Raw genomic sequence first — 13,657 nt, 5'->3', positions numbered from 1 at the left:
CATTCCCCCCTTCCCAAGAAAAGGCCTCAGGAATTTATGGAACTTAAAAAAAAATCTTACATTTGTGTCATTAGACACCCACAAAATAATATGGGGCTAAAAAGTATTCAAAAACATAATGGCTGAAAAATTTCCCAAATTTGGCAGAAAAACATTCCCAGAGTAACCTCCAGATAGGATATATGCAAAGGCATCCATGCCAAAGCACATGGTATCAAACTTCTAAAATATGACAAGAAAACTCTTAAAAGTAGCCAAAGATAAAAAGCATTAATTACAGATTTTTTTCATCAAAGAGTATATAAGCCAAAAGGAAATGATACAGTATTTTTCAAGTACAAAAGAACAGTCAAACAAGAATTCTCTATCCAGTGAAAATATGCTTCAAGAATGATGGGAAAATCACATCCTAAGACATTCAAAAAGGGGGGTGCCTGGGTGGCTCAGTCAGTTAAGAGTCTGACTTTGGCTCAAGTCATGATCTCCTGGTTTGTGAGTTCCAGCCCTGTGTTGGGTTCTGTGCTGGCAGCTCAGAGCCTGGAGCCGGGAGCCTGCTTCAGATTCTGTGTCTCCCTCTCTCTCTGCCCCTTTCCACTCATTCTCTCTCTCTCTCTCTCCCAAAAATAAAATATTTTAAAAAATTGAAAAAAAAGACATTCAAAGAAAATTTGTCACCAGAGACCTACCCTAAAAGAATGACAAAAGGAAGTTCTCTAAACACAAAGAAAATGATAAAAAAGTGAAATCTACAAGACAATGATGAAGAAATCAAAGATGTAAATAAACATAGAGACTTTCCATACCATATCAATGGGTTGGAACATTTAACATAGTTAAGATGCCAAGTCTTCCCCAGACTGATTCACAGTTTTAATCCAATTCCTATCAAAATTCTGGCAAGATTTTTTTTTTTTTTGTAGATACAAACGAAATCATTCTAAAATTTATATGCAAAGGCAAAGGAACAGAAGAGCCAAAAAAAAAATTTTTTTTTTTTTTACCAGTTTTCAACAAGCATTCAAGTCTTTATTTCAGATAGCCATTTAAAAACACGGACAGCTTCACGAATCTGCATGTCACCCCTGTGCAGTGGCCATGCTAATCTTCTCTGTATCGTTCCAATTTTAGTATGTGTGCTGCCAAAGTGAGCATGAGCCAAAACAATTCTGACCAAAAATCATGTGAGAGCAATCACTCCAGATGATTTCAAGACTGATTATATGGCCACAGTAATAAAGACTATGTGTTATTGGTGGAAAAACTGAGACAAATTAATGGAATAGAGAACTCAGGACCAGCCCACACAAGTATGGCCAACAGATCTGTGACAAAACTGCAAAAGAATGGAGGAAATACAGTATTTTCAAAATAATGGTGCTGAAATAATATCTACAGACAAAAAATTAAATCTTGACCTAAACCTCACACCTCATACAAAAATTAACTCAAAATACATCAGAAATTAAAACATAAACTATAAAACTTGTAAAAAAAATAATATAGGAGAAAATCTTTAGGACCGACGTCTTGGGAAAGACTCCTTCAACATTACACCAATACCATGAAAAGGCAGAGGGTGAGAGGGTGAGAGGAACCCAATTAAGTTGGAATTCATCAAAATCAAAAACTGTTAGGGCACCTGGGTGGCTCAGTCAGTTAAGAATTTGACTCTTGATTTCAGCTCAGGTCATGATCTCACAGGTCCGTGAGAATAAGCCCAGCATTGGGCTCTGCTAGGTTTATTCCACAAAGAGCCTGCTTGGGATTCTCTCTCTCCTTCTCTCTCTGCCCCTCCCTGGTTCAAACTCTCAAAATAAATGGATAAACATTAAAAAAAAAAAAAAAAAAAAAAGCTGTTGATCTATAAAAGACCCTGTTAAGAGGGTAAAAAGCAACAGAAAATATTGCAAACCACATATCTGACAAATGACCCATACCTACAAAAAGTTCTCTCAGAATTCAACGTTGAAAAAAAATCCAAGTAGAAAGTAGCCAAAAGAAATGAAGAAACATTTTACCAAAGAAAAAAAATGGATGAGAAAGAAACATATGAAAATATGTGCAATATCATTAGCCATTAGGGAAATGGAAAAAACCATGAGACACACTCTCATCAAAACAACTTAAAATAAAAAATAACAATACAAATATTTATGAGAATGTGAAGAAACTGGACCTCTCATAAACTGATGAGAATATGAAATGGTACAGCCATTCTGGAAAATAGTTTGGCCATTTCTTTTTTAAAAAATAAACAAACGTACCATTCAACCTAGCAATCACACTCCTGGGCATTTATCCCAAAGAAATGAAAACTTATATCTGTATAAAAACTTGTACACATTGGTTCATAGCAGCTTTACTTGTAATAGCCAAAACCTGGAAATAATCAAAATGCCCTACAATGGGTGAATAGCTGCACAAACTGTGGTACATAAATACCATAGAATACGACTAAGTAACAAAAATGAACTGATATATGCAGCAACTTGAATGGATCTCAAGGAAGTTATGCTGAGTGAAAAAAATAAATAAATACCCAAAAGTCATAGCCTGTATGATTCCATCAAAATGACAAAATTATAGAAACAGAGAAGAGATTGGTGACTGTCAGGGCTTAGGGACTGGAGGGGAGGAGTGTCCATAGAAGGCTAGGCGTAAGTATAAAAGGACATCATGGGGGTGCCTGGGTGGTTCAGTCGGTTGAGCATCTGTGACTGCGGCTCAGGACATGATCTCACTTTTGTGAGTTCAAGCCCCGCGTCAAGCTCTGTGCTAATGGCTCAGAGCCTAGAGCCTGCTTTGGATTCTGTGTCTCCCTCTCTCTCTGGCCCTCCCCTGCTTGCACTCTGTCTCTGTCTCTCAAAAAGTTAAACATTAAAAAAAACTTTTAAATGAAAAAAAAAAGGATAGCATGAAGGAGAACTTTCTGGTAATGAAACAGTTCTGTATCTTGACTGCAGCAGCAGTTACACAAATCTACATATGATAAAATGGTACAGAATCACACCCACACTATGCTAATATCAAATTCCTGGTTTTGATTGTCATACTTCAATATTTAAGATATAACCATTGGCAAAAACCTGGATGTAGAGTACATGGGGACCTCTCTGTACTATCTTTGCAACTTCATATTGCAATCTATAATTATTCCAAAATAAAAAGTTAAAAATAACTATCAGGTGATACACAAGAACTTCTAACAGATTCCTTAGAGGAAATAAAACACCTATCTACTAAATCTACTTAAAGAAAATAAGTTTGCTCTGTTACTTTTTGGCTCAGGTAGAGAGACAGGTTTTGAAAACACCTCACTGATATTTTCAGTTGAGAAAGGTCATTAATAGTGTAAAATAAAAATTGCATTGCTTATATGAAGGCATTAAAAAGTTAAAAATCAGTGTTAAAATGTACTGAGATTCACTGCACATTGTCTTTAGAAATGAAATTGATTCCATAGTTAATTGTAACAAAATCTAAATCCATATAAATTTAATTCTAAAATCACATCTCTTCAAACTACTTTATATAGTAAAATGTTATTTTTGTTATGTAAAACATTTGCAATACCAATAAAGTGGAAGTAAAATGAGGCCACTTAAAGTGAATGAAATGATTCCTCAAAAAAAAAAAAAAGTTAAAAGTTATACAGTCCTAGGTGTTAGAGATATTCCAATATCAGTAAAAAATATACAAATACACACAGTCCACAACTAGCCAATATTTTAATATACAATTTAGCTGATATATAAAAAGTGCTTTCAAGATCTGTTACCACCTAAAATAATACATCATATAATTTTCAAAAATGGTTCTTTGACTTCTAACCTCTGCTCTTCTTTAGAATTACCTGTGAGGGGGAAAAAATGAAGATTCATATTATACACAAGGCAAATAAAACAGAATTCCTCAACAAAATGTTAAATCATCCTATGTGTATAATATGCAAGATTCTGAATTTGTAAAATACAATTTAGAAGGTGATTAGGGAATTTTTTGCCTTATAATGGTCCTAGACTTCCCTAAAATAGTCTGCTTCTCTCAAAAAATGTGAAACATGCAATTCTCAAAATTTGGTTTTATAGTCACTTCTGAATGTCAATTTCTTCAAATGTAAGCCAAAAGTACCCAGATTAATGGCTCCCAACTTGAGGTTTGTAGACAATTTAGTAATCCAGGGAGTTAAAGAATGTTCCAAAAGTCGAAAATCCTATTATAAATCAAGCATTTAACAACTATAAAGCAATACAAATCCACTGTAACACCAAATTTCTTACATTTGAGCTGGAATCATATCAATTTAGAGACCAAGCCTAGTCATCTTATGCTAAAAAGCTCATTTGATAGACAATTTTCAAAACATATAGCCCATGAGAAAATAAAATTAGATCTCTAGCTGTAAAAGACAGGAAGCATTAGACCAAAATATATCCAAAAAATTTTTTAAGGAATTTACCTACTTATAGGTAAGTACACCTATAATTAATAAAAACAAACTATAAATTTTAAATGTGCACATACACTCTTCAAGCCCTTAAGCTTTGCTTTTTACCTGTAGAAAACGACTTATATTCACTTTAATAGTCTAGAAACTTATTGGAATATAAGATAATTGAAAGCCCGTAAAAAAGTATCAGGGCATGTACATTTCTAAGCTTCCACAGACGCCACCAAGTAGGTCTATATCCCAGGCCAGTAACTTCTCTGGTTCTACACGTTAGTACCACAAAAGAAAGTACAACATACTCAAATTTACAAAATGCTGAGTATATTATACACTCAAATCTTTAAAATACTCAGTTAAATAGAGTTCAACAAGTTTCTTTACTGCTGCATCTCATAAGCTTTTATAACTTTACATAAATACAGTTACATAAAGATAACACTGTGGGAAACTGGATAAAAGGTACATGAGAACTCTATTATTTTTGCATCTGCGAGTCTATAATACTTCAAAATAAAAAAACATTAAACAAGTCTACCAAGAGGTAGACTGTCAAAAATAAGTCGTTCTCCCACATCATCCCCCAGTCAATCATGGTTGTCAATTTCTTGCGTAGTATTACAGAAACAACCTTTATATAAAATATTGTGACTATTCAAAGAGATATAGTATGTCATCTAAATTTATCTGACCCCCAAAGCATTTTATGATGGGGCATCTACTAACATCAAATGAAAATAGTGATCTTGGGATATATTTGGGAAAAAACTACCCTAGGCATCATACTCTTACATTGTATAGAAATGCCAGTAAGACACAATCCTCTCTGTTTATATTAGTGATTTGATTCATAAGTCATTTGAATGCCAAAGTTAGAAAAACAAATAATTAGGAAAATTTTAAGTGATCATGAAGTTCTCACAAATTTCGAGGTGATAAACCCTGTCAACTACATACGGCCTACTATTAAATCATACAGATTAGCAGCCAAACATTTATCTTCCTCTAAGTAATGATAAAGCAGTGGCCACGAATCTTTCCATCAGAAATCCACAATATAAACATATAGAAAAAGAAAATCTAACTCCATAATTAAAACCCATTAACATAAAAAGCCAAACATCCCTCTGCGGTAGGCAGCTGCCTAGGCTGCCATGTACCTAGGCAAGTGTCACACCACTAGGAGAAGTGGTGACATAACCGGTTGGCATTCTGGGCCTGGTTCATGCCAACTCTGTTGTTAACTATACCGGGATGCCAGCATAATCAGACAAAAAAAAAAAAAAAGCCAAGCATCAACTCAGTCAACAAAGCTGAATAAGGAATCCAAATCAGACAGAAGGGATACACTAGAGGATATTTTTTAAGTTAATTCTTGCTCAAGTAAAGCAAGTCAGATTTTACCTTTGCTGCAGCCTGTACATGCTCCTTTTTAATGACTCCACACTTATTCTCAAAAGCACTCATCCTGGACTCTTCTGCTAAACGCTGAACAAACAGTAAACAATTCAGGTGCACCTTGAAAGAGAAAATTCAAAAGGGCTTTTAAACTCAAACACTGATACTCTGAAATAATGGTTTTTAAAAATAAGATTCCAAAATTTAATGTTGTAATATTTACTAGTATAAGTTAATTCACTAACACAAAATTCAATTTAATATAAGTCCAACTTAAATTCAACACAAAAGAGACTTAGTCATTGCAATACATGAAACAAGGCTATATAAGGCTGACCAAAGGCCAGAGATGATACCATTTATTGTAAAGCATAATTACAAAGTTTATGTAGGACTCTATTAAGTAGCAAATATTCTTCCTTCCAGTTCCAAATAAATTTGAATTGATGATGGAATTTCCCAAAATTTTAAAATCAAAAAGGTATCAACAATTATATTTAAAGCTAATCATCTCTCATGCTATAATCCAGGGGCTTAAGATATTTTAATCAGATATTTAATTTGAAATATCTATTCAAAAACATGTTAGAGGCACCTGGGTAGCTCAATTGGTTAAGAGTCCAACTCTTATTTCAGCTTAGTTCATGATCTCATGGTTCTTGAGTTCAAGCCCCACATCCAGCTCTGCACTGACAGCATGGAACCTGCTTGGGATTCTGTCTCCCTCTCTCTCTGCCCCTCCCCTACTTGTTCTCTACCTCTCTCTCTCAAAAACAAGTAAACATTTTTTTAAAAGGTTAATAATTGAAATATTAAAAGTTTACTAAAAAGTATATATATAAAGGTCAAGTTACTTATCATCCAACATATCAAAATAATCATATCTACTACTACTAATCTTTAAGGCTCTTTTTAAGACATTAAAATAGATAACAGAAGCAGATAAATATTAATCATTTACGTACAGCTAGATAATATCTTTAATATATTGGTCATTTATATAATATTATATGATCTTTGCAGTAGAACAATACTCATCTAATATTTACTATCTTGTGTACTGCACACAACCACTCCTCCACAGTTCACTAAACATTAAATAACTAGATAATGTGGTGTTTTAAATTTAAATATTATACAGAAATCTTTAGTAGCTGGTTTTAGACGTTTAAGAATGTGTTAGTGATATTTGGAAAAAATAGAGGAGATTGGGAATTTAAATTTAATGAGATAAAGAACCTATGGAAAGAGATAGTCCTTTGGTACTTTTTTTTGATGTGCTGTCTTAATTCTCACAAGAACTCTAGGGGAAAGCACCCAATTCTGATTCTTTACGTAATGCCCTGTCATTCAGTTCTTTTTTAAACTTCTAATGATAGCCCATTTCCTTCTGCAGCAAAAACATTCCATAATACGGCACAATTCCCTGTTAATCTAGATTTCCAACTTCTAAAGATATAATAGCTTCCAGATATGCCCAGGATAAATTCCTTAATACTAACCCCATTTGACTAGGCTTTTCCAGTTTCATCTCTCACCATTCTCAGCTCACAGTTCTATAGTAAGTCTTTTGAACTTCTTTTGGTATTCAAATACAACCTTGCCTACCAGCATCCTACTAGTTTGTAGACTTCTCTGAAAAGTCCAACTACCCCCAATATGTAAGGTTATGCACCCTGAACTTCTCACAACTGTACACACTACATACATTATGCAGCAATTTCTTACCTGTCTTCCTCAATGTACTATATAAGGGGAAGAATTATGTCTAATTTCCCCAACATTGTATCCTCAGTGATCTTTAGCCATTTACACACACACACACACACACACACACACACACACACACACACACATAAGGTAGTCAACAATTAGATCTGTCCATCTCTCCACAAATTAGGCAAAAAAATTTTTTTAGTCAATCTGCAATGAACCACACTCTGTTTTGGAGAACTGATGGGTGTCAGAGAGAAGGGGAATGGGGGGATTGGAAAATGGGTGAAGAAGTATAGGAGATATAGACTTCCAGTTATGGAATGAATAAGTCACTGGAATAAGTCACTGGAATGAACAAGTCATGGGAATAAAAGGTACAGCTCAAGAAATATAGTCAATGTATTGTAACAGCGTTGTATGGTGACAGATGGTAGCTACATCTGTGGTGAGCAGAGCATACACACTTGTTGAATCACTATGTTGTGCATCAACTATACTTCACTTTTGAAAAAATGAAAAGGCAAAAAACAAAAATTCCCAAACTGCTTTGAGATTTAGTTCACCCTATTAACCTATGTGGAAAGACCTGCCTTATAAACATGAGCCACAGGTACTGAGACAAATTAATATTACTTTTTTTAATGTCACAGAATTTTTTTTTAAAGCAACCTAATCCTCTGTCATAAAACAGTTAACTGAGTGGTGCCACTCAAATGCACTAAGGTTTAAATTAAAATGGTTCTAACAAAAACAAATTTTAAGGTATCCCACAAGGCACTCAAACTTCAAAATGACCATTCTATCAAAAATTTACTTGGGAAAAAAAGTCAGTTTCTTGAAAGATAAAGCGAAAGATAGTTTACAAAGAAATATCCATTCCTTTACAGTGTCAATTGGCCAAAAGACTGGGCCAGCCTGATTTCCTCCTCCCTTCATCATAGCACTTTTCAATTTTACACAAACCATAAGCATCCAGGTATTTGCACAGCATTACTAGTGAGAAATCTGAAAAACAACTAATCCATGAGAAAGCTGAACAATTTATTCAGATTAATAGATGTACTCACCAGTACTGGACATGGGGATATACAATCAAGTCATAAATTAAAACAACAAAAAGCCAGTGCAGAAGAACTATGAAATAACACAAAGACTTTATGAGTAAAATGTTATAAATAATAATCAACCCACATTAATTACCATGCATTCCCAACACTAGTTGTATACTCATAATACTCAAAGTATTATACCAAAGAGTAGGAATACAAAAAGTTCCCAATTCAAAGTCCCCATCCAATGAGAAAACCAAACCTATACGAAATTAAAGACAAACATTTGTCCATAGATGATACAGAAAGATAAAGTTGGTCCTAAGATTAAGGAGGACTCAGGAAGTGGCTGGCATTTGAACTAGATTTTGAAACTGGGAGTTTACCAAGTAGAGTGAGGACATCTTCAGGTAGAAGAAATACTATATACAAAAGACAACCTTACAAAAGACAACAATACTATATACAAAAGACAAACCTATATACAAAGTAGATTGGTTTTGAGGCTCCTGGCTGTGCTCAGTTGGTGGAGTGTGCAACTCTTGATCTTGGGGTTGTAAATTTGAGCTCCACGTTGAATGTAGAGATTATTTAAAAATAAATTCTTTAAAAAAAAAAGTGGATTAGTTTTCTTTTAAAGATAATGGGAGATAAAAAGGATATGTATGGTTCCTTATTCTCAAGAAGATGCATACCACACTGGGAGTCAAAACTGACATATGAAACTTAGAGAACAGTGCCAGAGTCTCAATAGCTAAACTGTAATCACTGCTATCAAAGTTCAGAAAAAACAGATCAAAACTGACCACGATAATTGTAGAAAAGTTTATGGATGACGGGGGACACTTGCTGGATAAGATTACAAAGTGTCAAAAGCAAGCAGAAAACCATAAGCAAAGAAACCAAGGTGATGGATGGCATATACAAGACAGTGAAGGAGAACCAACACAAGCCAAAGACAAGCATACAACCTAGGAACAGATGCCAACAGAAGCCTCCTTTCCTCTACCACTGCAACTGCTTGACATTTCCCTTGTCTCCTACAGCACCTGGATCCCAATTCACAATAGAGCCCACCTGTCCATGGATCACTTTGAGGCAGGCAGCTCAGGGAGGGATATGGGAGGACTCTGACTACTTGAGAAATTTCTGCCAAATAATCTGCTCCAGTTTGTAATCTCATAGATATTCTGGAGCAGGTACATTTCCTCCCCCTCCAATTAGAAACCCAGCACCAATGAAAACTCCAGAATAAATTCCTTAAAATGTTCTGCAGATCACTTTATTTAATCCAGCTCATTATGCTATTTTGCCATTGGGGGAGAGGGGCATTCAAAATTGTATACATAAGATGACTCTTGAAAAACATAGATTTTTTTTTAATACAGTACTGTAAATGCATTTTCTCTTATGACTTTCTTAACATTTTCTTTTCTCTATCTTACTTTATTGTAAGCATACAGTATGTAATACATATACAAAAAATGTGTTAATCAACTGTTTTATATTACCAGTAAGGCTCTGGTCAACAAGAGCCTATTAGTAGTTAAGTTCTTGCAGAGTCAAAGTTATACATGGATTTTCAACTTTGGGGGGGTGGAAGGGGTCATTCAAGGGTCAACTGTATTGTCTTTTCTTACAGGGTCTCGAAAGGGATAAAAAAGAAGGGCAGGAGATATCAGAAGGGCTACTTTTCCCAGAAGAGAAAAAAAAAAAAAAGCTATTTTGGCTTCAGAAACCAAATAATGGAAAAGTGAAGACAATTCTATAGTACTCTAGCAAATACAGAAACGCTGCACTTGCAGGCAACAGATGGGAAGGCAGTGAATTCGGGAAGGCTACAGAGAAGAGTTGAAAACACCCAAGGTAGCTTAAGAACAGATAGATGACGCATTCTGAAGACATTCTCCAAGCCATATATCCTGGCTACCCACAATTCTTTACCTTGACTTCCTGGAAATTAGGTGCCCACTTACAATGGCTCCTTTACTCAAAAAGCTCGTGACAAAAGGGAGGAAGTGCCTCTTTTGGTTTAAACCTAGGGAAAGAGTGTTTATTCTGCTAGAAAACAATATGCTCCAGGCATACAACATAAAAACTCTCAATTTATTTCAAGATAGAAATATTACACAGTGGTTTTGGTTATGGTGAGCATTATGCTGCAGGATTATGAGTAACATAAACAAGTTTTACTGGTTTGCCTTGAAAACTCAACTAACAGGTGCTCTATTTGTCTAGGAAAATAAATTCACAGTTGAAAGCACACTGCTTACAAGTAAACTTAGATCAGTGTTCTTTAATAAGTAAGCTAAAGTAGAGGAAATAGGGAAATATGTTTGGTTAACTAAGTAAAAATGGAGGTAAGGGAGAAAGGCAAGGAAGGAGGTACACATTTAAAAGCCATGTCAGTAATACCCTTTACAAGAGATAAATATAACCCAGCCTGAATTCCAGATTTTTTTTTTAACTGTATCTTTCATACCTTTCTCAAGTACACTTAAGCGCAGTACCAGACTGTGCTCTGGAAAAGTGATATGTAAAAGCCAAAAGCAGAAATTAACGTTAGTTTTCGTAAGATGATGTGGCTAATAGCCTCCTGTAAAAAAGGTCCGGATATTTGTATTTCAGCGGGCCCCGGGACAACTAAGCGTCATACGAACTCACCAGCCAAACCGGAGCAAACCTGCCCTAGTCATTGCTGGAAACGCCTTAAACGGAGGCATGAAAGAGCTGGGGTGGCGAAATAAAACCTGGGGTTTATTTCCTTTACCTTTCCTTGCCCCACTCCCACCCAAAAAAGGGACAGAATCTCACCAGTAAGTCGCCACTTGTCTCTAGACGAAGGTGAGGCTTCTGTCGCTTGAAGACGCGCTTAAGAAAGCCCCGGGGAGCCTTCCGTTTTATCTTCTTTCTCTGGGAGACTGTGGTCGAGGGCGCCATTCTCTCCCTCAGGCACTAGCCGCCTCCGCTACCAAGATCCTCCTGGCACCGCACTGAAATTCACACCCGAACGGACAGCAGGAAGCACCCAGCCGCTGGGACACTCCTTCGGGCCCGATACCCCAGCCCGAACATTTGAATCCGCCGCCAAAGGAGTGCGCCCGGCGCTCGGTAGTGACGTAGGCTTGGCGCAAGCCCCGCCCCCGGAGGCGCCAGGGTAGAAAACACCCTCCTCGGTGGGGGCCCAGGGATGTCATTAAAGGGCCAGGCTTCCGTTCTTCGATTTTTGTGTAATATCAGCGCTTTCGAACTATTTCTCCTGTGTTTCACAGAAGTGTTGAGAAATTATGGAAAATGATTGTATGCCAAGGCAATTACACTTACTGAACCTAATACCAGCGGACTGAGAAGTAGATGAATACATGTTTGTGATGTTTTATCAGGATTCCTGAAGAAACAATGCTTTCCTAACAAGACATGATTTTCTGATATTAATGCCTAACAATTTACACATTTACATAATTTCATTTGATCTTACTTGAGGTCTTTTATGACTCTAGCTTTTCTTTACAAATGCTGCTCCTTTTCATTTTAAGGCCCCTGCACTTAACCTTGCAATAAATTCAGGTGTAGTTTAAGTGCTACCTCATTGAAATCCTTGCTATTTCTCCCAATTAACTTTTTTATCTTCTGTACTACAGGACACTAGTCCCTAAACTTTATTGTGCATCAGTGAAGCACCACTCTCAGGGGTTCTGATTCAATAGATCTGGATGGGACTTAAGAATTTGCATTTCTAGGGGCGCCTGGGTGGCGCAGTCGGTTAAGGGTCCGACTTCAGCCAGGTCACGATCTCGCCGTCCGTGAGTTCGAGCCCCACATCGGGCTCTGGGCTGATGGCTCAGAGCCTGGAGCCTGTTTCCGATTCTGTGTCTCCCTCTCTCTCTGCCCCTCCCCCGTTCATGCTCTGTCTCTCTCTGTCCCAAAAATAAATAAACGTTGAAAAAAAAATTAAAAAAAAAAAAAAGAATTTGCATTTCTAACTAATCAGGCCATGTTGGCACTGCTAGTCTGAGGACCACACTGAGAACACTGTGATTTTCATTGTAATTACCTCTAATACTATACCTGTAGTAATTATTGTGATTTCTGTATCCACACAGTTGATCGTTCCACTATCTGGCCTCCCATTTCCAAGGCCTTCTCTCTGCCGATGATGCTATCTTTCACCCTATCATCCAGTCACACCTGCAGTCATACATTAGGCCATGTCATCACCAAATACTATACCTTTCCATATTCACAATTCAGTTGTCTCACTCTTCAACCTCATCTGTATTTTCAACTCATTCCTGCCAGTATCCCAACTCCAACAATTCTTAGACGACACTGGGATAGTAGTCCTCTTTCTTTCTATTCCTACCAGACCCCAAACCCTACTCTTCTCCTTATCCTCCCTCCTACAGTCCATTGTGCATTATTGTAATATTCCCTTACACTTTGCCTTAGCTCTGTAGCCATTCTTTTTCCCTTTATACTCACCTGACAAACCTCCATCCCTGTTTAAATTACAACCTCAATCTATTCTGTGCTTGCATCTGTGAATTGATATTGGCTTAATTAAAATACACAAGACAGGTCTGTGTTGGGTCTTAATTTAAATTAATGACCATTCAAGTGGGTTTTAAGTATTTCCGGGAGTCTTTTGCTCTTTCTGAAGTCTTTTCATTCACCCATTCTTTTCCTCAAACCTCCCTTCACTCCTATCCCATCCTCACCCTCAGTTGATAACATTGCTTCACTCACAAAACAGAACCATCCCATAGAGACTTTCCACATAATCCCACCACCATATCTATCCATCAATCTCCACTTTCTCCCACTGATGAACCATCTATGACCACTCCACTTGGGCCCTAGATCCCTGTCCTCTCCCTTTCTTAAGGACATTCTCTGGCAATTCTCCCTTCTTCTACTTCATGAATTTTCCTTCTTTGTTGATTTTTTTTCCATCTGTACACACACATTCTGTAATATCTCTAGCCTTTTAATATCCCTTTTTAGATCCTATTTTTAGCTACTGTCCTTTCACAGAAAAACTAGAAAG

General features: G+C 36.5%; 1 protein-coding gene and 1 non-coding gene across 2 annotated transcripts; both read right to left on the bottom strand.

The window, feature by feature from the left end:
- Positions 1–1,045: 1,045 nt before the first annotated feature.
- On the bottom strand, positions 1,046–1,152 carry LOC122490636. Its single transcript, XR_006299181.1, has one exon. It is a non-coding gene; the product is annotated as a U6 spliceosomal RNA (small nuclear RNA).
- A 2,557-nt stretch (positions 1,153–3,709) lies between these two features.
- CENPW (centromere protein W) lies at positions 3,710–11,864 on the bottom strand. The gene is made up of 3 exons (XM_043592268.1): positions 11,425–11,864; positions 5,852–5,965; positions 3,710–3,853 (listed from the first exon to the last, which is right to left on the bottom strand). Exons 1-3 carry the CDS (start codon positions 11,548–11,550, stop codon positions 3,827–3,829), a joined length of 267 nt encoding a protein of 88 aa, XP_043448203.1. The 5' UTR covers positions 11,551–11,864; the 3' UTR covers positions 3,710–3,826.
- Between the last annotated feature and the right edge of the window lie 1,793 nt (positions 11,865–13,657).

The sequence above is a fragment of the Prionailurus bengalensis genome, chromosome B2 (assembly GCF_016509475.1).
Source record: "Prionailurus bengalensis isolate Pbe53 chromosome B2, Fcat_Pben_1.1_paternal_pri, whole genome shotgun sequence".
Lineage (NCBI taxonomy): Eukaryota > Metazoa > Chordata > Mammalia > Carnivora > Felidae > Prionailurus > Prionailurus bengalensis.
The sequence above is the reverse complement of the archived record's forward strand: the minus strand, read 5'-3'. Positions and strand labels throughout refer to the sequence as shown.

Coding starts and splice junctions, on each gene's coding strand:
- CENPW (XM_043592268.1), bottom strand. CDS start 11,550: ATGGCGCCCTCGACCACAGTCTCCCAGAGAAAGAAGATAAAACGGAAG. Junction 5,966..11,424: donor AGACAAGTGGCGACTTACTG/GTGAGATTCTGT, acceptor TTCTCTTTCAAG/GTGCACCTGAATTGTTTACT. Junction 3,854..5,851: donor ATGTACAGGCTGCAGCAAAG/GTAAAATCTGAC, acceptor TCCCCCTCACAG/GTAATTCTAAAGAAGAGCAG.